The sequence below is a fragment of the Alosa sapidissima genome, chromosome 4 (assembly GCF_018492685.1).
Source record: "Alosa sapidissima isolate fAloSap1 chromosome 4, fAloSap1.pri, whole genome shotgun sequence".
Taxonomy (NCBI): domain Eukaryota; kingdom Metazoa; phylum Chordata; class Actinopteri; order Clupeiformes; family Clupeidae; genus Alosa; species Alosa sapidissima.
This window is the reverse complement of record NC_055960.1, coordinates 16037989-16063185: the sequence shown is the minus strand read 5'-3', so window position 1 is coordinate 16063185 and position 25197 is coordinate 16037989. Positions and strand designations below refer to the sequence as shown.

The 25197-nt window shown below is 44.7% G+C and overlaps 1 protein-coding gene across 5 annotated transcripts in view; it reads right to left on the bottom strand.

The window, feature by feature from the left end:
• arhgef10la (Rho guanine nucleotide exchange factor (GEF) 10-like a) overlaps positions 1-25197 on the bottom strand; it is a 143656-nt gene that overhangs the window by 51476 nt on the left and 66983 nt on the right. For all 5 annotated transcript variants that reach the window (XM_042090703.1, XM_042090706.1, XM_042090705.1 and 2 more), the window contains 2 exons: positions 23157-23257; positions 11310-11431 (listed from right to left, as the gene is read on the bottom strand). In XM_042090703.1, the coding sequence (XP_041946637.1) occupies positions 11310-11431; positions 23157-23257 (223 nt within the window). The remainder of the gene's footprint in view (positions 1-11309; positions 11432-23156; positions 23258-25197) is intronic.

Below are 25197 nucleotides of genomic sequence, written 5' to 3'. Positions count from 1 at the left end.
AGCGAGCAAGTGACATTAACCCGCCATCGCTGATACAACCTTTAAGGAAAAGCAAAACACAGCCAGGAAAGCCAGAGAACAAGAGCTAGAGAGCTTGTCATGAGCCCTTTCCATACATGACCTCTGGACATCGTCCATGCAAGCAGGATCGGATCTCAAATGGAGTCGAGTGTTCAGACATAAACCTCACAAATGGACACAGGTGGGAGTCACTCATACATGCAGTAAATCCTCTGAGTGGTTTAAGTGAGGGGTATGATGCACAATGTATGTGGCTGCGGACACGTTGCTTGTTAACTCCATGTCTATACAGTATACAGCATAGCATGTTATGCAAGATGCTAAGCGGCGCTATAGAGACAAAGTTGAAGCTGTTTTCTTGGATGGTGATCCAGCACGAGTGTGGAAAGGACTCCGATCCATCACTGGCTTTGAAAGAAAGTCCCCTCCTATGATGAATATGAGTAAAGCCCTCCCTGATGAACTTTTTATGCTCGCTTTGAGGCCATCCTTAAAAATATTTTCGTTTGCCGTAACCCGACCGACCCTGTCAATTTAGAACCGACCCAAATATTTATTTTTTTCCCCTTTTAGTCCGACCGACTTGCCGGTTGTAAACCATGCGTTAAGGCCGATTGACCAATTTTTTGCTCTAAACAACCAATACAAATGCAGTAAAATAATATTTATTTCAGTAGGCCTAAGTATTGTGAATATATCGCCTAGGCTACATGCAAACATAGGCTCTCAAATAAAACCCTGTGGTGTCATTGTTTACGCATATCACACTATGGCCTATACGCTTCGTGTCATTCACACAAACATCTTGACAGCGCTTTTACTCGGCACGAGTGGAAGAACTGTGCAGAGATCTTTTCCCATTCTTTCTCCCCGCTAGTCTATCGGTGACCGTGTCGAAGAATTAAAATTGGTTGTGGTCTATTCAGCATTTCTCAATGCTCAGACTGCTGGTCCGCGGAGTCGTGGAGTGAAATTAGGCCCGGTGCGTCGTCTGATAATTTGCTGCGCAGTTGATCAAGAAACCGCAGACCGACAAAAAAAGAAAACAAACGTTTCTGCTATCGATGTCATTAAACATGGAGCCATAAATGAAGTGGTGGTATGAGCGTTCATTCCATGGGCGGATTATGAACTTATAAGTGGGGGGCCCAAAATGTATTAAGGGCCCCTCACTTATTGTCGTATATGTGGGAGGGGGGGGGGGGGGCTGGGGTTAGGGGTCCTCCCCCAGAAAATTAATAATTTTTCTGATGTGATTTCCTGTATTCTGGTGCATTTTGGGGATGGCCAATACTAAATTCAATCAGGTTCATAGCCTACATCCTGATTTGTTAATATTGAGGCAATGATTCCATGCAAAGGCTTGGGCTTCAGGGCCCCCTGACCCCTTGGGCCCCTGGGCCTGGGCCCGGTAGGCCCGTGCAGTAATCCATCCCTGGTTCATTTAATGCAGGCGTCTGCGCGAGAGACATTGAAACTAATCGATAACGTTGGTATCAAAGCTCCGCTTCAACCTGTTGGAAGTTAATTTGACACTTAATAGAACAACGTTAATTTTTGGAACTTCCATAGAATCAGAGCACGTGTAGATGAGCCCTATAACCCCAAAGTCTGCCATGACCGGGCCTCAGGTCAAAGAAGTTTGAGAGAGGCTGGTTTTTATAACCTACATCAGAATGAGGTTTGCAATGGTGCGCCTGAAGGCACGGGTTGAAGACCATGGTTGGGTCAGATTACTTTGAAATGTAATCCATTACTGACTACAAATTACATGGCAATTTTTGTAATCAGTAACGTAATCAGTTGGATAACCAAAAACATGTAACGTAATCTGATTACTTTAGGATTACTTTTAGATTACTTCAAAAAATATGCCCGTTAAGTAAAAGACACCACCACCAAATTGATGAAAGAATTCTCATTCTATTTTTCTCTTTATTATTTCATTACATCTAATCTCTTAAATCGCTCTGAGTAAAGCAGTCCTGTGTGAATTAACTGTTTTTTCCTCCAAAAATCTAAATGTATGTAGCCCCTTGTTTTAGTGTTACCATTTACTTTGAGGTCACCCATTGTCTGAAAAACACCCAAAACTAATACATTTCTATAGCTATTCTCCACTTTGGGGATGGTGTTTTGGTGGTTGAAATGTTCACCCCATCCCGATGATCACTTGGTCATCATAGATGTGATCATGAATCACTCTTCTCCAAACATGCACAACTCAGCTTAACCTTTATAAGGGCACACCTGGACAATGAATTTAGCTTTCGCTGGATTTTTTTTGACCCAGGGACATGGCCTGAAATTGGCATAAAAAAAGGAAGCATTAAACCCAAATGACACCATGTCCATGTGGGGGTGAGAAAAATATTCCTTTGGGATGTTTTTCAACCAGGGAGACCTGGTGACTTTCTCAAAGTAAACGGTAACACTAAAACAAGAGGCTACATTAAGATTAGGAGGAAAAGATCAGGCAGTGTGCCGAGAGACCTGCCCCAATAGTAAATAAGTTAGTAAGTAAGTATAGATACTCTTTTGATCCCGTGAGGGAAATTTGGTCTCCCAATCCGTGAATTAGTGAAGCACACAGTGAACACACAGTGAGATGAAGCACACAGTGAGGTGAAGCACACACCAACCCGGAGCAGTGAGCCGTCTGCTACAGCGGCGCTCGGGGATCAGTGAGGGGTTAGGTGCCTTACTCAAGGGCACTTCAGCTGTGGATGTGAGCATGGGAGAGCAGTGCTCAACCACTTCCCCCGCCCACATTTTTTCTACTGGTCGAGGATTGAACTGGCAAGCCTGAAGCCCTAACCAGTAGGCCAAGGCTGCCCCAAAAGGCAGCATTTGAACATTAAACCACACAATGATCCAAAATATACAGCCAAACAAGGCAAGAAATGGTTAACAGAGAACAATATCAACATTTTAGAGTGGTCCTCAATCCGTCAAAAAAAATGAGCACAAGGCCAGAGCGATAGCAAATAATCGTTCCTGCCTCAAAATCCGGATTGCTGCTAAAAAGGTGCGGTCTAGAATTGTGAAGACATGAAGAGACTTGGTAGGTATTATATGAACCATTTTGAGAGCTGTGGTGGTAAATAAAGATGTTTCCAGTGATTGTTTAAAAAGGGTATGAATAATTTTGAACACACATTTTTTCATAAAAATGTTAAAAAAGATAAAAAAAACCAAACATACAAACAAACAGAACAAACATATTGGTCAAGAGAAAATCAACTTTAAATCAATATTTGCCAGGGGTATGAATAATTTTGTTAACTGCATCTTAGAACAGTCTAAAAAGTGAACATACTAATGAACTGCTTGTCAAATTAAAAGATAGCTAGGCTATAATACAAAAGTTGCATTGTTTGCATGATAAAATGTAATCAGGTAATCCCCAACAATGTAACTGTAATCTGATTACACAATTTTTTTATTATAATCTGGGTTGATTATAGTTACTTGATTTTTGTAATCTGATTACGTAATCCAGATTACATGTAATCTGTTACTACCCAACCCTGTTGAAGACCCAGTCAGTTACGTCACAATATGCACTTTTGTTTAAATTCATACCTACGTAATCACCATGACCAAAATTGTACTTTTTTTTTACTCTGAATCTTGGAAAAAAAATATTGACCTACCTACCGACCCATTTTTTATTTTTATTTTGGCTGTTACTGCAAACAAGAATATTTTTAAGGATGGCCTGACATGAAAAACACAGACTATCTTGCACTAGCTGCAGCATGTGAAGCAAATGAGGATGCACCTTTCTGTGTCTCTGAGGTTGATGTGAGCAATGCCTTTAGGAGGATTAATTGTAGAAAAGCTGCTGGACCGGGTGGAATTTCTAACAGGGTTTTGAAATCCTGCGCTGCTCAGTTAGCTCCTGTGTTCACTTATATCTTTAACACATCATTGGCTCAAGAGACAGTTCTTACTTGCCTCAAGCAGTCTGTTATTGTTCCAGTACCGAAAAACAAAAGTCCATCATGTCTGAATGACTACCGCCCAGTAGCCCTGACGTCTACAGTGATGAAGTGTTTTGATAAGCTTGTGAAAAACATTATCTGCTCATCCCTCCCTGCCTTCTTCGACCCCCTCCAATTTGCTTACAGAGCCAACAGGTCTACAGAGGATGCCACCTCAAACCACATGCACACCACCTTAACTCACCTGGAGGAGGAGAATGGGAATTATGTGAGGATGCTGTTCATTGACTTTAGTTCAGCATTCAACACGATAGTACCCCTCACCTTGGTCACAAAGATGAAGGCCTTAGGACTGAACACCACCCTGTGTCACTGGATATTTGACTTTCTCACCAACCGTTCACAAGTGGTTAGAGTGGGGGGTCTGACATCTGACACATTAACCATCAGCACAAGGCTGTGTTTTGAGTCCACTGCTGTACAACATCTACACACATGACTGCAAAGCCAACAGTAGTCATATCTCCATCATCAAGTTTGCAGATGACACAGTGATCTTGGGCCTGATTAGTAACAACAATGAACAGCTCTACTTGGATCAGGATGATGAGGTGGCACAGTGGTGTCAATCTAACAGCTTGACACTGAATGTCAATAAAACCAAGGAAATGGTAGTGGATTACAGAAGGCAGCAGCAGAACTACAGTTACACCCCACTAATGATCAGCGGGCAACCTGTAGAGAGAGTCACAAGTTTTAAATACCTTGGTGTCCACATTACTGAAGACTTAACATGGACTGTTACAGTTTTTCTCAGTCGCTTTGGTGCTTTTCTCACATCACTATTAACATTTGCACAGCAGTTAGTGCATTTCTCAAAACAATTAGTGCAAACTGCAAAACCTAGTGGATAACCTGCAAAAGCATGTCATTTGCTCAAAATGGATAGTCCATCCCTCAAAAGCAAGTATTTATGTCAATGAAACTGCCAGTGTCATCAAAATGAGAAGTCTTGACACCATCGTTTATGAACAAGATAGTCAAATGGCTTTGTCATGTTTTTCATTATGACAGTTTATTCTCTCAGTGTTTTCCAGTGCAAATAAAGGTCATAACTCGGTGACACTACCTGAACATGCTCAAGACAGCACTATACATTACTTGTACAGCCATTTGAAAACACATTGCTGTACTTAGGGGAGTAAGGGAATACAAGACACTGAATATGTACGTTTTAAATTTTTACTGTATATGCTCTTTGCAATTCTACAGCATTGTGACAGAATTTGAGAACTAGTTTTCAATTTTGTGTGTAATGACTTAAGCAATGAAATGAAGACTATTAGTTTTATTGGGATCGACTATTCAGCATCCATAAGTATAGTTAATTTTGATCGACATGACATAAGCAAATGATAATGTTATAAAACAGCAGAGAATTGTATGAAAGCAACTGATACATGTCCAAAAGCATTTGCAATTTGTTCAAAGGAAGGAGAAATTGCTACTATGATGTGCACAAATGACTAAATGTTGTGGAGGTTGAACTAATAGTTATGAGAATTTTCATTCAATATGTAACACTCAATATGTTCTGAAGAAGTCCAGACCACGACTAAGGAAATTCAAAGTTTCTACATTCATCATGAAGGCCTTCTACACCATACGCGGAGTTAGTGGGGGGGCAGGGGGAGCACTGCCCCCCCTGGTGGAAACGGGTAATTGCATTGTTTCAAAAATTAGTGAAATACGTCTGGCATGACCAGATATTAAATAATTATAATAACACAAAACAACAATATAAGGAACGGGCTGCGGTTGATGATGGGAGCAGCCATGTTTTCTTCTCTTGCGATCCTTCACATTGAAAGTGACATTACAACCTGACGAGGCATGCAGGATGCAAAAAACGTGAAAATTACTGTTGCACTAGTATGGACATCTTGCCGTGCCAAAGTAGCAAAATAGGTTGCCTAAATGCCATGTATATAAATGTCCTGTCAGCTTACTAATTGATTTTGCATTGTGTGTAGATTTGGACTTTTTATTCCACTTCGTTTAAACAGCAAAGTGGCAAAGCCTTGTTCACCTGTTTAGAACTGGCTGGTGAATGTGACGCGCGTAGGCCTGGCTAGATGACCCTTTTAGTGCATCTATGCCTTTTGATCGCTGTGGATTACTTTTTTTCGTGTCATTCTTAACATGTCTTAACGTAATGGTGTGATTGCGCTTTGTTTCTGCTTTTGGAGAGGCATCAGACTGTAGGTGAACACTTCCTTTGATTCTTGGAGTTCTCGCTATGATTTAAGTCTGCCCTGCACTCAATAGCCTACAGAGTTTACTTACTTTGCCTTTGTAGAATCAAATTTGTGTTTTCAATGACTCGTTCTCCTTAAGCTAAGCATGCATGAACCGATGCATCTTGTTATTTAAAACTCCACTCTGCTAGGTGGCTCGCATGCCAGCAGCACTCTTGAGGTGTCGGAGGTTTACCAATGTTCCACAAGCACAGCTAAGCTAGCTGGCATCCGTTACACTAGGCTATATATAACAGCAAACAGAAGTGTCAAGATGGCAACAGGTCATTACATTTACATTGCTTTAATTGACAAAATATGATTGTACAAAATATTCAATCAATGTGGCGCAAATGAGGCTAGAGGCGGTGGATTAATTTATCAAAAGTGAGCAGCAACTCTATGGGCTAAGCCCTGAATGTTTTCAACTGCTAGCTTCAAGACAACCGTGCTGCATTGGATTTCATGAGGACAAATTGTTAAATTGTTACAATGTAATTATATATATCATTATTTAGCATGTTTGTTTTCTCCATATGTGCTCATGCTGTGTTCCCCAAGTGGTAGGCCAGGTCTCAGCTGCTACAATAATTTTTTTTGTCTGCCCCACCTGGCTCGAATGTCAAACTCCGCCTATGTTCTACACTTCAGCGGTTGAGAGTGTTCTAACTGGTAGCATCATCACCTGGTATGGGAAGTCCAGAGTTAGAGATTGTAGTACTCTGCAGAGAGTAGTGCGCTCAGCTGAACATACTATAAGAACTCAACTCCCTGCTCTACAAGATAATTCCAGAAGAGTACTCCTAAGAGCCCAAAAGATTCTGAAGGACTCTTCTCATCCTAACAATGGATTATTCCTACCGCTGAAATCAAGAAGACGCCTATGTAGTCACAAAGCCAGAACTGAGAGACTCAGGGGAAGTTTTTATCCCCAGGCCATCCGAACTCTGAACTCACACTATACTGACTTTGCACACATTCACTCCTCAGCACTCTCAAACATTTCCCAACCCTGAACTCACACTATACTGACTTTGCACTCATTCACTCCTCAGCACTCATGACCCACCCCCCCCCCCCCCCCACACACACACACACACCTGCATGACTTTTAGCACTTTTACATCCCTCTCCCTATGCTACAGACCTTTTATTTATTTTCTTATTTCATCACTCGTCAAAACACACACACATCTGACTTTCTCCAACTTTTGCACATCTCCATAGAACTTTTTATGTATTATTTTTGATTTCTCCTCCATCTATCTACCCATGTCCTTGATTGCCTAGCCTTTCTGCCCCCCCCCCCTCCCACCCCCATCCCCAACCCACACACAAAAAACACACACACTTACATCATCACTGTCATCACCTCACATACATACAGCACACTGCTTGCTACAGTAAGCCTCCTCTACATACTTACAGCACACTGCCCCCACCTACCCACACACACACTATACACACACACACACAGTTACTGCTGCACTCCCCTCCCGCCCACACACACATCTTCACTGTCATCACTCACATACTGTACATCATACATACAGTACTCTGCTTGCAGTAGTAAGTCCCGTCACCATACTTGAAGTACACTGCCCCCCCCCCCCCCCCCCCCCCAGACTAAATGTTGTGGAGGTTGAACTAATAGTTATGAGAATTTTCATTCAATATGTAACACTCAATATGTTCTGAAGAAGTCCAGACCACGACTAAGGAAATTCAAAGTTTCTACATCCATCATGAAGGCCTTCTACACCATACGCGGAGTTAGTGGCACTGCCCCCCCTGGTGGAAACGGGTAATTGCATTGTTTCAAAAATTAGTGAAATACGTCTGGCATGACCAGATATTTAAAAAATAATTATAATAACACAAAACAACAATATAAGGAACGGGCTGCGGTTGATGATGGGAGCAGCCATGTTTTCTTCTCTTGCGATCCTTCACATTGAAAGTGACATTACAACCTGACGAGGCATGCAGGATGCAAAAAACGTGAAAATTACTGTTGCACTAGTATGGACATCTTGCCGTGCCAAAGTAGCAAAATAGGTTGCCTAAATGCCATGTATATAAATGTCCTGTCAGCTTACTAATTGATTTTGCATTGTGTGTAGATTTGGACTTTTTATTCCACTTTGTTTAAACAGCAAAGTGGCAATACACAGCACACTGTCTCATGAGGAAGCTTCTCCAACACACATATTGCACACTGCCCTCTCCCCACATACACAGCACACTATCCCATCTCCCTTGTCATCCCCCCAACACACACACCAAGACCCCTGGCAGTTGGGTTAGCCTCTTGAGCCGTGGATCTGCCCAAGGTTTCTTCCTTAGTAAGGGAGTTTTTCCTTGCCCCTGTTGCTCTTGGGTGCTCCTTGTTGGTGCCCCCCAATCTCAATCCTCCCCCACCTTTCTTATGCAGCCCTTGCCACTTCATCTACTAAACCCCTCTTCTACTGCACTTTTTACCCCCCCCCCCCCATAAATGCACAAATAGGCTGACACCAGACATAATTCCACTGCATTTCTTACATCCAGTAACTATATGCATGTGACAATAAACTTCCTTGTATCCTTGTATCCTTGTATAGCAGATGAATGAACAGCAGCTAGGTCGCATCTGCAGCATCGATAAGAGAGTGGAGCACCCTACAAGAAAGTCAGAGACGATACAAAACACATTGTTCACATTGATGCCTGGATCATGCCTGGATCATGAGTTCAGTGCATGTCTGAAAACAGCTATGGAGTCACACAGTGCTCCATCTCTCCTTCTCCAAGTCAGAGAGAGAGAGAGAGAGAGAGAGAGAGAGAGAGAGAGAGAGAGAGAGGGAGAGTGTCCAATCAATGACTCCTCTGCTCTTCCCTCTCTCTCTCCCCTCCTCTCCTCTCCTATGTACAGAGAAATTACTGTCATTGTGGGGCTTCCTGAGTGCTGCCTGGCTCACAGCTCATCTGGCTCTCCAGGAGCCTGCCAGCACCACCGCCTTGGGCTCTTTTGTCTTTCAGGACCAGGATAAGATGGGCATTAAAAAAAGGAAATATACCTGTGTGTGTGTGTGTGTGTGTGTGTGTGTGTGTGTGTGTGTGTGTGTGTGTGTGTGTGTGTGTGTGTGTGTGTGTGTGTGTGCGCACGGATATTCAACACACCTGCACATATTGTGATGTACAGTACATTCAGCCTATAAAGACACCAACACATACATGCATACAAAAATGCATCCCCTATGCTGCACATGTGAAAAAGGCAGTGAAGGACAGTGTAGATAGATAGATAGATAGATACTTTATTGATCCCCAAGGAGAAATTCAAAGTCATTTGTTAGGCGGCAGAGCTCACCCCGGCTCACACACTCATGCCTGTCGCGGCCCCGCTATGTGGTAACCCTGAGCTGAATGGCATCAATGATTACTAAGGCCCCTCCAGACCCCTGGTCCCTCCCCCGTCCTTCCTTCCTTCCACAGCTCCATCCATCCGCCACTCAAGAGTACCTGGATTCCTGCTCCTCAAATTAGGGATTGTGCACAAATCTTCTGGATCAGCAGGCCTTGAGTGTGGGAAGCCGCCGAGCTTATGGCTCTCTACTTCTCTCTCTCTCTCTCTCTCTCTCTCTCTCTCTCTCTCTCTCTCTCTCTCTCTCTCTCTCTCTCTCTCTCTCTCTCTCTCTCGAAGGTGGAGGGGGAGGGGAAAGGGAGGAGGAGAGAGGAGGGAAGAGAGATGACATGAGGGTTGGGCGGCCAAAACGAACCGTTTCTGATCTGCTTCAAGATGCTTTGGGGAGATAAGTGCAAGCCTCCACCCAGCAGGAAGGGGGAGAAAAAGAGACAGAGGGGGGTGGGCTGGTGGGTGTGCAAGGAGACAGGAGACAGTGCAAGGAGACAGGAGACTGTGCAAGGAGACAGGAGACTGTGCAAGGAGACAAGAGTAGTACAAGGAGACAGTAGACAGTGCAAGGAGACAGGAGACTGTGCAAGGAGACAGGAGACTGTGCAAGGAGACAAGAGTAGTACAAGGAGACAGTAGACAGTGCAAGGAGACAGGAGACTGTGCAAGGAGACAGGAGTAGTGCAAGGAGGCACCGAGGCAGGGGGTGAAGTGGGGCTGGGAAGTTAAATATATACAACTCTCTGGCTCAAGTCTTGGGAGAGGAGAGAGTGTCAAGCTTCACTCCCAGGCGTGGCCTGCAGCTGGTCCAGATGGGCTCCCTCCACCACCTCCACCCTCTATTAAACCCTTCCCCATGTAGCCCAGTGCCATCCGCCAGGGCTAGAGTGTGTGTGGGAGCTTAATCTAATGTGGTCCCATTGATTTATGCTCGGGTGTCCTGCAGTCATTAAGGTAATTGCGTGATCACTTTATAACATCCTCCCTCGAGTGGCTGTGGTAACGCAGCACTGCCTAACCGCCACGGATCTCTGGGCCCCGCTAACCGCATTACAGGGCGAGGCCCAGTCAGAAAATATCATCTTCCAGACGCCACAAAATTGATTTTATACCTTTTTGACGGACGCCGAAACCCTTTTAGTCTGTCTCTCACCCAAGTTCACCGTTTGATCTATGAGGGGCTCCTTCACGCTGGGCAGGCGCCATCGATCGCCTCTCCGCACACGGACGGCTTTGACTGGGATAGTTCCGTGTTACCTTGTAATTCCGCAAGTTTGCTGGTGTTCGAGCAAAATCCTCCTGTGTACAGTATCTTTCTTTATGTCTCTCTCTCTCTCTCATGCACAGTAGAGTAGAGTTGCAACACAGGCTTCAATTTCCCGTCTGATGAGGAACAACCGACTTTGGATAAGGTCTGGCCTGGGCAGTAATATACAACTGTGTCTCGGCAAATGGCGGATTGTCTTTTAAAAAAGAAAAGCCATAAAGCTCTTGCTCGTTGGCTGGTCGAGGGCCAATATTGATTGAGTGCTGGAGAGGCGTTGGGTAGTGAAGGGAGGGGTGGGGTGGGGTGTATGGGGGTATCTAAGATGGATTCCGGTGGCCAGAGGAAGGCACGATGGAGGCAGCCGGCGATATTTCACTAACCTTGCGCTCGGGAGCTTTGACGGGAAAGACGGGCACGCGGCAGGCCAGGAGCGGGCACCAGAAGGGAGCCCGGCTTCGTTCGTCATCTTCTTCGCAGTGCCAACCAGGAGTGTTTTCCTCCCCTACAACAAAGAGAGTGGGGGGGGGGGGTGAGAGAAAGAGGCCCTTGTTATAGACGCCGTTCGTTCCTGCTACATGTACAGTGCCTGTTGTTGCTATGGCAATGTTGTTATCTGCTCTTGTCACAACAGAACTTGTTGCTAATGTAAAAATACTTTGCTTTTATTATTGCTAGTGTTGTTTCTGAAATGTTGAGCTACTGATGACCTTTGGCAGTAGGAAGAGGTGTTTTGTAGTTTAAACTAGACATACAGAATACATGTATTTACTAATTAATGTCCAACCACTGTGTGAAGTTTATTTGAAGCTATTAATTACCTGTATATTTTTCCACTTTTCTACTTTGTACATACTTTACACATTCACATAGAATAACAAATAGTGAAGCCTTCAGACACAATATCAGCATTTTTTCAGGCTTTTAGCCAAGTACTCTCAACTCTAAGAGCAGCCAAAGTCGTTATGCTTTAAATGTCACCTTCAATTGTGTGACACTCGTGACACCAGGTAAATGGCACTTCCTCTATTGCTCATCTAGCAAGGCAGAGATGGAGGGAAAGAGAAACTGAGTGCAGACATTTAGTGAAACTTAATGAGCTTTCCTGAGACTGAACAAGCCATCAGGAGACACGATACAATACAAAAAAAGCTAAAATTTCAACGAATCAATGCTGTAATTGAGGAGACGCCTAAGGAAATCTCAGATACCCCCACACTTCACAGACACACACGCAAACACAAACACTACTAAGAAGTACTACCTCTTTTGCACATCACAAGACTAGCCAGACATTGAGTTCTCCAGCCGCTCGGTAATTACCCAATCATGGCCGAAGGGGATGTTTTTGGTGGTGGTGTGAGGTGGGATGGTTGGGCAATTAAACTGTTTGTTTCCATTTACATTCTCGGTCTATTGTATATGCGTCAAGGTGCAACAAGCCCCAGACTTTAATACCGATCTCAGACCCGTCACCCGTTCTCCCAAACAAAATAGCCCTGTAATGCAGACGGCTCATTTGGCTGGTGGGGACGGTGGCGTGCGAGAGAGGGGTCTGAGTCGGCAGCGTCTGACAGCAAAGGGGTTGTTTGGTTGCCATTCGCTCGGACAAGTGAGGTGGAGGCGCAAGAGATTTAAGGGCCAATTAGTGGAGTTTAGAGCGATGCTCCCTGATACATCTCAAATGGGCTTCATTTAACAGGACGTGCGCGCCAGAGTACACAGCCAATTTAGAACTGCTACATCAGGGCGTTTCAGGCGCTTAATGGTCGACTGAGAAGTTAGTTCTTTGATTTCCTTTTTTTATACAGTGTGTCTGCCTGGACTCGACTGATGCGATGCTTCCATCTAATAACAGGAGAGTACAGAACCTTACAAGCTGCCAACAGAAAAAAAACAGATTATCAGATTTTGCTGGTGATCTGAGCAGATACCTTTAAGGTCAAACCTGCTACTTTTAACAATATTGCAATAAACCAGGCAAAAAGTTTATGCATGACATCATTGAGCATGAGATTCCTACACCGCACAGCTTGTTAGACATTCTGTAGAAAACAGGAAAGGACACCGAAGTTGAAGAAGGATAACTGAATCGTTTACCGTCTTTGTGTCTGTATCTATTTTAGACTGAACTATGCTTGGGAAGATGATAAACCTTTTCGCCTTAGCTTCGAAGGCATCATCATTTGGAAAAAACTAATTTATGTTATAAGCACTCCAGCTCTGCAGCTATGTACATAAGGAGCAGGTCCTTTTATCATGTACATGTAGGCCTAATCAACCACGCCGCAACCCTGATTCTTTAGCAGCCCAGGGCCCTAGCCAAAACACTGGCAATAGAGAGGGCCAGCAAAGCACTACAATAGCCCCTCTGATAGGTTCTCCATGTCACACGTATACATATGAATATGAATAAATAATATTTAAAAAAAAATCATTTTCTATTGCATGGCCCCACAACCGGAGGAAAATGTCACATTGTGCCTTAAATTATCAGTCTATAACAAGCCTCCTTTTAAAAGAGGCAGTTATTATTAAGCTACTGTAATTGAAGCCAGGTTATTGGTCGGAGGCTGCGGCAGGTCAGCGGGGCTTCTGATTAAGCATCTCACCTGGAATCATGGAATTAGGGACAGCTAATTATTGAATTAGCATAACTAGCGAGACAGCGTTCGGGCTGCTCCTTTATTTGCCACAGGTCACTGGAGCCTTACGAGTGTCCTCGCGTTCAGTGCCACAGAGTGCTGTTCAATACCCCAAGGCAGGCGTTGCATTTTCAAATGGATCATTGCCTGTGTGTGTGTTTGTTAGTGAGTGTGTGTGTGTAGTGCTACTCACCAAGGTAACAAACTAGGTAGCCACTCCGCCCAAGCATGAGTGTGAGTCCAGGCCTGACCTTCAGTCTGATATCCATTAATGATGACAAATAATTCGGCCTGCCCTCCCGAATCCACACAGCAAACACAATGTCCCTGTGCCAGCCCTGAATGAGAGGGTATCGAGAGGGACCCAAATCCCCCCCAAACCCCCCAACCTCCACTTAACATCCCCCGACCCCCCATCACACCTTGGCACTTGCCAGCCAGCCTGCCTGTCTATCTGTGTGTGTGTGTGTGTGTGAGTGTGTGCATGTGTGTTTGTGTGCACACGAGAGGGCCGTTGGCGCTAATGAGTCAGGGATAATGCATTCTGTTCACGCTCCTTCCCAAGATCCCCTGCTCCCCATGCCCCGGCCCCCCGGACCCAGAGAGGCCAGCCAGAGCACTCCGCAGCCCAGCACCACAATCCCACATTAAGCCCAAGCGCCTGCTAAGTGCGCGCACGCACGCACGCACGCACACTCACAGACACAGACAAACACACAGACACACACACACACAGACACACACACGCACACACGCACATGCACCCTCACACACACAGACACACACACAGACACACGCACGCACGCACGCACGCACGCACGCACGCACGCACACAGGCACACACACGGACAGAGCACACTTCATTAATAATGCAGCCACCATCACTGTGCCTAATGTTGCGGTGTAAACTGGCGAGGGGGGTGGTTGGGTGGGGGAGTTGGCGGCTTATCAGAGGATGAGCAAACAAGAGTAAGTGCTGTCAGGATGTGAGATTAAAGTTGGAGGCACACTCTGATAAGGGTGGTGGGTGAAGACATGAGGACATATAGAGAGGAACACAAAGGCAGAGGGAATAAATGAATGGGCAACAGAGAGAAAGAGAGAAAGAGAGATAGAGAGAGAGAGAGAGAGAGAGAGAGAGAGAGAAAGGAGAGACAGAGAAGGACACAGAGAAAGAAAGGACAAAGAGACACAGAGTGGACTTGAATTTATCTCACTCTCGATATTCCTCCGCACCTTCAACTGTGTCGTTCACCCTCTCTCACAATGAACGACACCACGACAGCACCGCCTGCCATTTTAGCACCTCATCAAATCAAACCTGAACAACGTAGAAACATCTGCTTCCTCTGACACACACAGAAATGTCAACAACAACACCAACAGGAGCTGGCAACCATTGTGACGCAGGAAACAGGCTCCTCAAGATAAGAATTCCAATCCATAAATTATGAATGCCAACTAAACCGAGAGTGGAGCAGATGAACGACAAACTTCGGAGGCTCTTTGATGAAGACAGGTATTACACACTGTGTATCTCTCTCTGCCAATCTGGCATGAGCTGGCATCTGAAATGGCACAAACTGTACGATGGCCTGCTGGTACACAAAACACCCTGCTCAGATTGAGTGTTTTCCCGGAGACTCAGTGATGATGTTTTGCCTCAAAGCATAATCGCACATTTACGTTGCAGCTGTCCTTGGGGTCCTGGTATGGGCATTAGCTGCCAAATGCAGCCCGAAGACTATTAGCAAGGCCCATGTCCCTTTTTGTTCACTACCTAATGTTCTTTTAATACCCTCCCAATTCATAATTGAATTCATCTATCACGGGTGAGGTGGCAAACGTGCTCGTCGGAAGACTCGCTGAATCGTGCAAAAAAAAGTGCTACAGCCTTGGCGGTGAAGGCAACCAGATGCCTTCGCCTGACGATGACTTAAGAGTCTCTGCCAGTCACCAGTAGTTCAGGAACGCACTGTGAGGCCTCGATAACTTCATCTGTTTACTCTGCTGACGAGAAGGTGGGTGTTTTTTTTGCTCTTTTTTTCCCTCCCTCTTGTCTCTCCTCCTCCCTCTCCTCCTCTTCCAAGTCACTGCGGCACTCGTACTCTGTTTGGTAATTAACACCTGCAAGCGCAGGAAGGATGCGGCAGGGTTCTGCTCTGTTTTGTCATGCTAAATAATTACCCTGCGCTATTCATAAGACTCATCGTCTCCCATACACATGTGAATACACCCCATCTTTCAAAACACTCACCTCGTGCGGTGGGAACGCAGCGATTCCGGATTGTTTTTTAACTAGCATTGAACCGGGGTCTGGCCGTAAATCTTTCAGGGTTGATTAATTGCAGAGTCGGCTAGTCTATCAGGGCTTGGCAACAAAGCCATAGTAGCTACAGACAAATTAAATGAGCCCTCGCCATTGATGTGCCTAGGGGATCAATGTGTGAGCCGGGTGCTTGTTAATTGAATTCATGCTAATGTTTACTCATCATAAAAAAAACGACAGAGATTTGTGTATGGGGGGGGGGGGGGGGGGGATTTTCAGATAATCTTCGAGCTGGAAGAAGAAGATGAAAATCGCACAGCTGTGGCAGCTGTGGTGACATGTCGACATGGGTGTTGACAAGCGTGTGGCCTTAGAGGCATTTGAATAGCCCAGCACATGACTCAAATCTCCGACAGATGATTTCCGACAGTAGATCAGTAAACATGCTCAATGGTGCACTGAATGAAAGCATTGGCAAAGCCCGGAAGTAAGAGTTGTCTGTATTAAACAGTGTAATATAGTAGCAGGATGAAAAACCTTAAACTAAGCCACGGTTTAACTATGCCACAAAATGACTTGAGGATTATGAGAGGAGCTCTCTCTCAATACCTCCGACTAGTGATTTTCACTAATTGATATCTGCCATTGTGTGAGGAGGACTCATTACCAGGATTATGCACCGAATGGCATTTATCAGCGTTGCCAGTAATAAACAATCTAAAAAAGGAACCTCAATGACAGAGTGGAAATATATCTCCATCATATTCACCCATGGAAGTAATTACTGTCTCCATAGAAACCATACACTGTCGTTTCATTTTTTTTTTTTTAATTTTCGTAAGAGAGAGGGGAGGCTGAGTGTGATAGCACAAGGAGGAGATGTGTTAGGTATCGGAGACCCTTCGCTCTCACATACAAACATGTTCCGAATGGGGGAACAGGGGAGTGTCAGACAAAAGAGTGAAGGATATCGATCTGTAGAAGAGTAAGAGTGGAGAGGAGAGAAGGAGAGAGAAGAGCAGTGAGGGAGAGAGGAGATGGATGGAAAGGGGAGGAGAAGAGATGGGTGGAGAAGAGAGGAGAGGAAAGAGGGATAGAGGGGAAAGGAGGAGAGAGGGATGGAGAGGAGGAGAGAGGGATGGAGGTGAAAGGAGAGAGGGATGGAGAGGAGGAGAGAGAGATGGAGGGGAGAGGAGGAGAGAGGGATGGAGAGGAGGAGAGAGAGATAGAGGGAGAGGAGTAGAGAGGAGAGGAGAGTGCCAGGGAAGACAGGCAGGCTGAGATAGTGCAGATGTGCAGGGGGGGTTTAGCCCTTTTCTCTCTGCGCTGCCTCCCTGTCGTGAAACTGACTGTTAGCCTCCATCATCCTCTTCTCAGCTCCCACCCGGGGCCTGGCCAAATCCGGCAATTGGCCCTCACTCCCTTTCCTTCTCTCTCTGTCTCCCTCTCTCCCTCTCTCCCTCTCTCTGAGTTACATGACTTCTTCATCTCCCCAGCTCTCCCCGACTTCACTCTCTCCCTCCTGCTGTTTACCATGCAAAAATCTTCCCCTCCAAAGCCTCTTCAAAAATTATAAACCCCAACACCCCCTCCCTCCTTCTCTCTGTCTCTCAATTTGTTTTGCCTCCCATGCTACCCCTTATGGAGGCATCTCATGTGCCTCCATCCTCTCTGCTTGTGGTCATGTGCAGCCAGATATTAAAAAGAACGGACTCAGACTTTTGAAATCTCAATTAATTCTCTCTTTTTTTTTCTACCAGATTTCTCACAGTAATTAAGCAGTGCTCCTGGCACTGTTATAAGAGCGCCATGAGGGAAGAGTGAAAGCCACTCTCTTCCTTCCTCCCTCCTTCCCTCTCTCTCTCTCTCTCTTTCTTTCTCCCTCTCTCTTTCTCAGCATAAGAGATACAGCTGCACATTTCGGCATACTACTGTAATTAATTGTGCCCGGGGCCACCGTTTCTGCCTTTCTGCTGCCATCCTCCATGCTGGGCAGCAGGTGGCCACGGCAAAACAAATGCTGTTTGCAGAAATATGTTGACTATTTTGTTTTGTTTTTCCCAGCGCAACATTACTGTACTCCCACTCCCACCTCCCCCTCCCCCACCCCCTGTCAGTAACATATGTGACTTTAGTTTCTGGCTCTCTTTAAGAAAAACATATTTAAGGAGAAACATAAACAAGGTTTTAATGCCATTCAAATCCTTGTGTGCCAAAACAGGTGCACTGTATTAACACACTACATGACAGCATAATGTAGTATCATGACAACATAAACTTGTGTAGCTTTTAACAGGGCAGTGTTTTGGTCCAGTGCATGTCATTGTATATGGTGTTGAGAGGAGGTGCTAATGGCCACTGGGGGCTAATCCTTCTTAAGAGTGTCCAACTGCCTCAGTCCAAATTAGTCTGGTGCTGCTCCAAGTTGACCGGGCACATGCGTGCAGCGCTACCTGAGGACCGGAGGCGAGCTTGGACCGAAGCTGTCTGCTTGTTAATGAAATCACCACGCGTGAAAGGCTGGGGCCTAGGGGAGGCTGCCTTGTTTGTGTTTTTGGCTCACTCCATGCCAGCAAAACTGATTGCAGCACTGCCTAGCCTAGCACTCCACCTCTGCCATAGCGTGGAAAATGTGGCTTCCTCTAATCTATATTTTTCAGTATATCACCTGCCACATCCATAGCCACCTCACTTGGCCATTTCACACACACACACACACACACACACACACACACACACACAAAATCTCAACAGAAGAGCTTTCTTACACTTATGACATTCAACACCATTATCTGCCTTGTTCATACACATACACACACACACACACACACCCAGGGCCCCTTTGGGAACTCTCTGGCACCCGAAGGAAGTAGCCGGCCCGGCGGTGGCCTGGCTGTCCCCGGGGTGGGTGTTGCTGTTGCCCGTATCAGTATGCATCTGCAGCCGGCGCGCAGGCGCAACACGCAAGGCTTAGCAACAGCAGGCCACCCGTGAAATTGCATAAACATCTCCCCTCTTGTAATTACATTTAGCTAAATGGGAAGGCAAAGTGTGGGGGCGTAATACAATCAAGGCGTAATTGACATCCTGGCCAGGTTGGTTCAGAACCGCCACGCTCTTCTCGCAAAGAGAGTGAGCGAAAGACAGAAGAGAGAGAGAGAGAGAGAAAGAGAAAGAAAGAGAGAATGAGTCTCCTCAGAGGAATGCCTCTTCATACCTGGCTGAACATCTCAGAAGTCTGGTTGCCGGTGTGGGATGTTTTTTTTTTCTTTGGTAGCTATAATATAACATGCTACATGTTATTCCACTGGATATTGTGCAGTGAGGTGTGGGATTACTTCTTGTCTACTTGGGAAAAAAATCAGACCGACGGGCCAGCAAACTCCTTTCATGGCCAAGACAGGCGAGTCAAGGCAAGGGCAGACCGAACAGAACAACTAAACAAGCGGTCCAAGGCCAACAGAGTCAACCGAGTGGATTGTTTGCGGCTCGGACTTGACCGGGAAGTAAAAACTACATGAGGCTGCCATCTCAACAGGGTCGTCAGCATGCTTGTCAAGACAAAGCCATTTATGATGGCTGTGTTTTTGGGTAGGGTGTTGGTGCGACTCACTGATCTCATCTAACACCAGTCTTATCCATTTAGAGCCATCCCCAACTGTTATTTGCACATCAGCATAAAAGCATTTCTGACAAGTGCAGTCTGTCCGCTCTGGCTATTGTGAAACGCAATTTGGAGGCATGCTGTCAATGCAGACGGTAGATTTGGAACAAGCCCTTTTCTGGTGATAAAGAGAATTACGGAGGCAGTCATTTCATCCAGCAGCAGGAGGTGTGTGTGTGTGTGTGTGTGTGAAAGCGAGAGGGCTGGGAGGGGGGTGTCTGGTGGATGGAGGGTGTGTGATGTGATGTGTGGTATGTAGGAAGGGATGAGGGTAGGGATGGAGTTAAGGGAAAGAAGTGAGATGTGTCGACAAATATAAATTTTCTCTGCCCTCATTCTTCTGATGTAATCATGTCTTACATAATGACAATGCAGAGGGAATAAAAGATCCTTGTGTTGATTAAATCAGATATGCGTCTTTTGTATATATATATATATATTTATTTTCTTTTATAGAAATGCATCCCTTGTTGTTGTTTTTTTCCTTTCAACATTTTTATCTTATTTTATTTGTTAGTTTGTTATATCACACAATTGCTGATTGTCATGTCTGTCATTCATGATGATCATGTGGGCTTTTAATGCTCCGACTTTTGAAAAAGGTTGCAAAAAATGGCCTTGACCTCTTCCACATGTGTTATTTGCATTCTTTAATTGAAGCTAGGCCCTGATCTCAGCTCTTACAGAAGGATTCATGGACTATTTAGTGCTGGACAGTTATGTAAGGGATAATGTATAGAATACCGGTCATTATTGGAAAATAACGACGCGCCAGTGGAGCATTATCCCGCTTATTACTGTACATGGCTACTTGCCACAATTGAAAAATAAACTCCACATGATATGATTCTTTAAATTTATTTGTTAGCATTTCATCGTGGCTCTTGCTGATAAACAAATAGTTTGCAACACACGCTGAACTCGAATCAAACATTCTTTAGAACACATCTGATCAACCGTCTGCTTTCACTTTTAAATGAAGTTTCATTGCAAGAAGTGACCGGACTACTTCTCTTAAGTGGCCCACAGAATAGAAAAGGTATAGAATGTTATAGGCCTCAGTGGAGTTTTCAAGGGAAAAAGAGAGGGAAGAAACGAGCAGGGACTCTACAGTCTGGAGAGGTGCCCATGAACCCCTGAGTCTGCTTTGTGGAAGAGTATATGCGCTTGTCTGGAGGGACACAAAGATGGACGGGCAGGAAAGAGAAGCATTGTGTGGCAGTAGTGATGCTACATTACACACACTCAAACACACACACACACACACACACACACACACACACACACACACACACACACATACATCTCTACCCCGCCTCTGGCTGTGAGCACACACTGAGAGCCAATGGCGTGGCCTCCACACTGTCTGTACACCACTGGGTCACTGCCAGACTGGCACTCCCAGTGTGGAGGGGGCTGAGCTGGGAGGGCTTTTGTACTGGGGAGGGGGCAGAGCTGGCCAGGGTTCTGTACTGGGGAGGGGGCAGAGCTGGCCAGGGTTCTGTACTGGGCAGGGGGCAGAGCTGGCCAGGGTTCTGTACTGGGGCTGCAGCTCCCCCTCCAGACACTAGCTGTGAACAACAAGGGCAGGCGGAGGCAGATCCCGGGTTGACACAGGTCCAGTACAATCACACTGGTGCGGCGCCAGTGGTAGCTTTTTAAATGGGGTGTGTGTGTGTGGGGGGGGGGGGGGGGGGTCAAGCTGTATAAAGCAGTCCGGGATGTAGGCCTACACACCACTGAGATGAAGATTGCACCACGCAGGACAGGAAGATTACACAGTGTGAGGTGGACGAGTTGATGATAAGATACTAAAATAAAATACCCCAGCTTGGCAAGCTATCATTAAAACAATAAGTACATGCAGAGAAGGAGAGAGAGAGCGAGAGAGAGAGAGAGAGAGAGAGAGAGAGAGAGAGAGAGAGAGAGAGAGAGAGAGAGATCTAATGAGGTCACATTTTGGATGCAACAATATGAGCGTAGTCACGTAAATCACAGCTCCCACATTTCTCCTCTGAAACAAACTGCAATCTCCAGCATGCACAAGTGCTGCGGCCCTGCCCTCTCTAACCTGATTTATCTCAGCCATGGATCATCAAGTCCATAATTACAGTCAGTTGTTACTTTAGGGCAGAGCCTACGTCAGAAACATGAAAGCATTATAACTCTGCAAGGACAAGGTTTCCCAACTTCCAATGCAAATGGGAATGTATATCCTCATCGTGTTATTCACTGGAGAGCAAAGATGCCAGATAGCACAGCAATAGGCAATCCACAAATATGGGCACCGATGCAATGCAAGGTTGCTTTTTTGGAAATAGAAATGTGTTGTTAAAGATGCAGTCCCCAATTCAGTTTCAGATAATAAACTGCTATAATAAATTAATTTGAATTATCGATACTTCAGCTTACCAGCCTATCAAATTACATCCCTCCTTTCCGTGCTCTGGAAGCACCATGCTGATTAGCTAGGACTAGTGCTGCCACTAACGACTAATTTCCTAACCACTAATCTTTCGACTAATCTAAGCGACTAATTGAAAAACAAATCAAGTGTTATTTTGTTGTGTCCATTTTATTTTGAACTCAACTGAAGGGCCAAAACATAAATAGCCTAACTATAACTATAGCCTAATGGAAATGCAGATACTTATGCTTAGATTGTTAATATTAGCCAGAGTCTGGACTAGCCTACTATGTATAAGTACAGTATAAGTATAAGTATATATACTTTTTTGATCCCGTGAGGGAAATTTGGTCTCTGCATTTAACCCAATCGTGAATTAGTGAAATACAAACAGCACACAGTGAGGTGAAGCACACACTAATCCCGGCGCAGTGAACTGCCTGCAACAACAGCGGCGCTCGGGGAGCAGTGAGGGGTTAGGTGCCTTGCTCAATGGCACTTCAGCCGCGGCCCACTGGTCGGGGCTCGAACCGGCAACCCTCCGGTTACAAGTCCAGAGTGCTAACCAGTGGCCACGGCTTAGCTTAGCTCCTCCGTTTAGCTCTAACTAATAATGAATCACGCTGAAAGGAGGCAGGTACGCAGCTATGCTGCTCACGTTTACAGTTGCGTGCATGGTGGGGTTTAAAACATGACTGCCAAAGTCTAAGTAGCCTATTTAACATCCAAAGACAGTCATTGTACTTCTCAAGAGTTAATAAACACTACAGACTAGCTCTGAATTACTGTGAGCCGTCTAAAACGGAAGACCAAAAATAAATAGGCGATCAAAACGACACGTCGACTAAAACACATTGCCTAATGTATAATAGCTGGGACATATACTGTAATATAATGTATAATAGCTGGGACAGATTAGAGCTTGGTCCAGGCCACTATGTCTGTTCCCCATTTTAAATATCCAGGGTGTGTGAACACTAAACACTTAACAGACAGAAGGCCTAAAGAAGCATTTCACTGACAGTATGGGACTGGAATTATGGACCTTTAAAACGAGATCTATACATTTATTAATTAAGCAGAAACTTTTATCCAAAGCTATCTATAACTATCATCTAATAATATCAACTATATGTGTGGGCATATCTGCAGATCAGACTTCTACGCCATCCTCCTCACTCCCTGGCCGGAAGGCAGGTCAGGGCCTGGCTGGGTGTCTGGCCTTGGGTAAAGGTGTATACTCACTCTGTGCTATCTTAGCCAAATGCAGCCGGTTCACCCAGGAGATCTTGCTGAGGGGGCTGGGAGTGTTGAGCACCACCATGAAGCTGACAGGTCGACCTGACCTGTGAGCAAAAACACACACGCACACACACACACAAACACACACACACACACAGAGGGAGAGAGATAGAACACACACCGCATGACCAACCAGCAGTGACGGACAGAATAGCAATGTCTCTATAGTTACAGCCTCTATAGAAGGATATACTGGATTAGCAAAATTACATTTAAAAGCATTTATCCAGCAAAAACACATTCTTGGTAGTTTTGTTTATTACACTGAAGCTAAATGTTAATGACAACATCATTGCTTGGTTGTATGAGTTGATAAGGACATGATGCCCAGACAAAACAGTGTGGTTTGTGTGGTCTAAACGGAAAAATGTTGGAAAAATGTAGCCCATTTAATGAAGTTAACGTGAAGATGAGAGACGATGGCAGAAAGTTTTACTGCTTAATGACTGGAGCTTTATTCATCTAAAAGTTTATGCTGATTAACTGTTTCTTTGAAATTAACTGATTTAACTCAGATGCCATAATTAATCTTCTGCATTTGCATATTATACAAAAGTTTTAATATCTAGCAATTTGGCCTATCATCACTTAATATTTTGCTGTAATCTAAAACACATGCATTATGCGTGGCATTAGTTATTCAAACTAACTGTAGAGGTGCTACCAACGTAGTGGGAAATTATAATTTGTCAATTTATATTACAATATTCATATTCATATTTTAATATGGGTGTCTTAAAACTGATCACGTTCAACTGCCATTTTCTGGTGTGTGAGTTTCTGGGTTATCAAGTGTCATTTAAGGCATTCATCGACATATTTGGCATGCCTGGTTGTTATAGAGTAATATAAAAATAGTAAAAGCATAAAATGTGAAAAAGTATAATGAGGCATACAATCTGGAGATTTCTGTAGTTTCAGACAGCTCTGAGAATTAGGGGAGTGTTCTGAGATATATTCCATGAATCTTTCACACAGCTGTTCAGCTGCTCAATAAAAAAAAATCTTGACAAATGAGGAATAAAAGAGTACCAAGAATAAGTTACATCCCATCTTACTGCCATCAATTCAAAATAAAACCTTTGAAAATCTCTCATTTGATTTCCCATGTAATGGGTGTTGTTGTTTCTCACACAGTGCAGCTGGCAAACAGCAGCATAGTCACAATAGCAAGTAGATATGAACAAAAGGCATCTAGTGGTTACATTATTAATTCCACTGACACCCCGCTGTGGTTCTAGAGCATTCTAAAACATGGTGCCTTTCAGTCATTCTGGCTGATGGGTAATGATATATTCAGATATCCCATCAAACTAACTGTAATAAGAAAGAGCATTATACAGACTTAAAAAGGCCAGATCTCTATCCAAAAATGCTCCATTTTAAACATAGAAGAGGAAGTAAAGTCAAATGAATCCACGGGCACATTGATAATTAATCTTCTTCGATAAGTCTGTTTTTCAGTTTCTCCAATCATTACTGTTAAATAAATCAGAGGCATAAGACATACTGGTATCCATAGCAATGAGCATGAGGAAGGTGTAGCAATATAGGAAGCCTTGTAAATGAAAAACAGCACTTTTATTTCCAGTAGACTCGTAATACCAAGGGTGATGTATCTGCAGTATAAAACCATGTAAGATTTATCGCTGTGCTTAGAGTAAAGCACCAGTACTGTTTCTTATCATGTGTTTTTATCACTGGGGGAGGAGGAGGGTCTTTTAACCCAGAATCATGGGTTGCAATAACCCTCATCAGTGCATAAGTGAGTCCCTTTGGTTACTGTCTGTTTATAAGAGCGACTCATAAATAAATGAATCGACTTGTGCTTTGTGCAAACAGACTGCTTGGGAAGATGAAGAGCTTCCTTTAAGTAGGGGAGGCTCACACACACACACACACACACACACACACACACACACACACACACACACACACACACACACACACACGGTCCTGTGAAGCCATGGTGGGCACAGGTGCG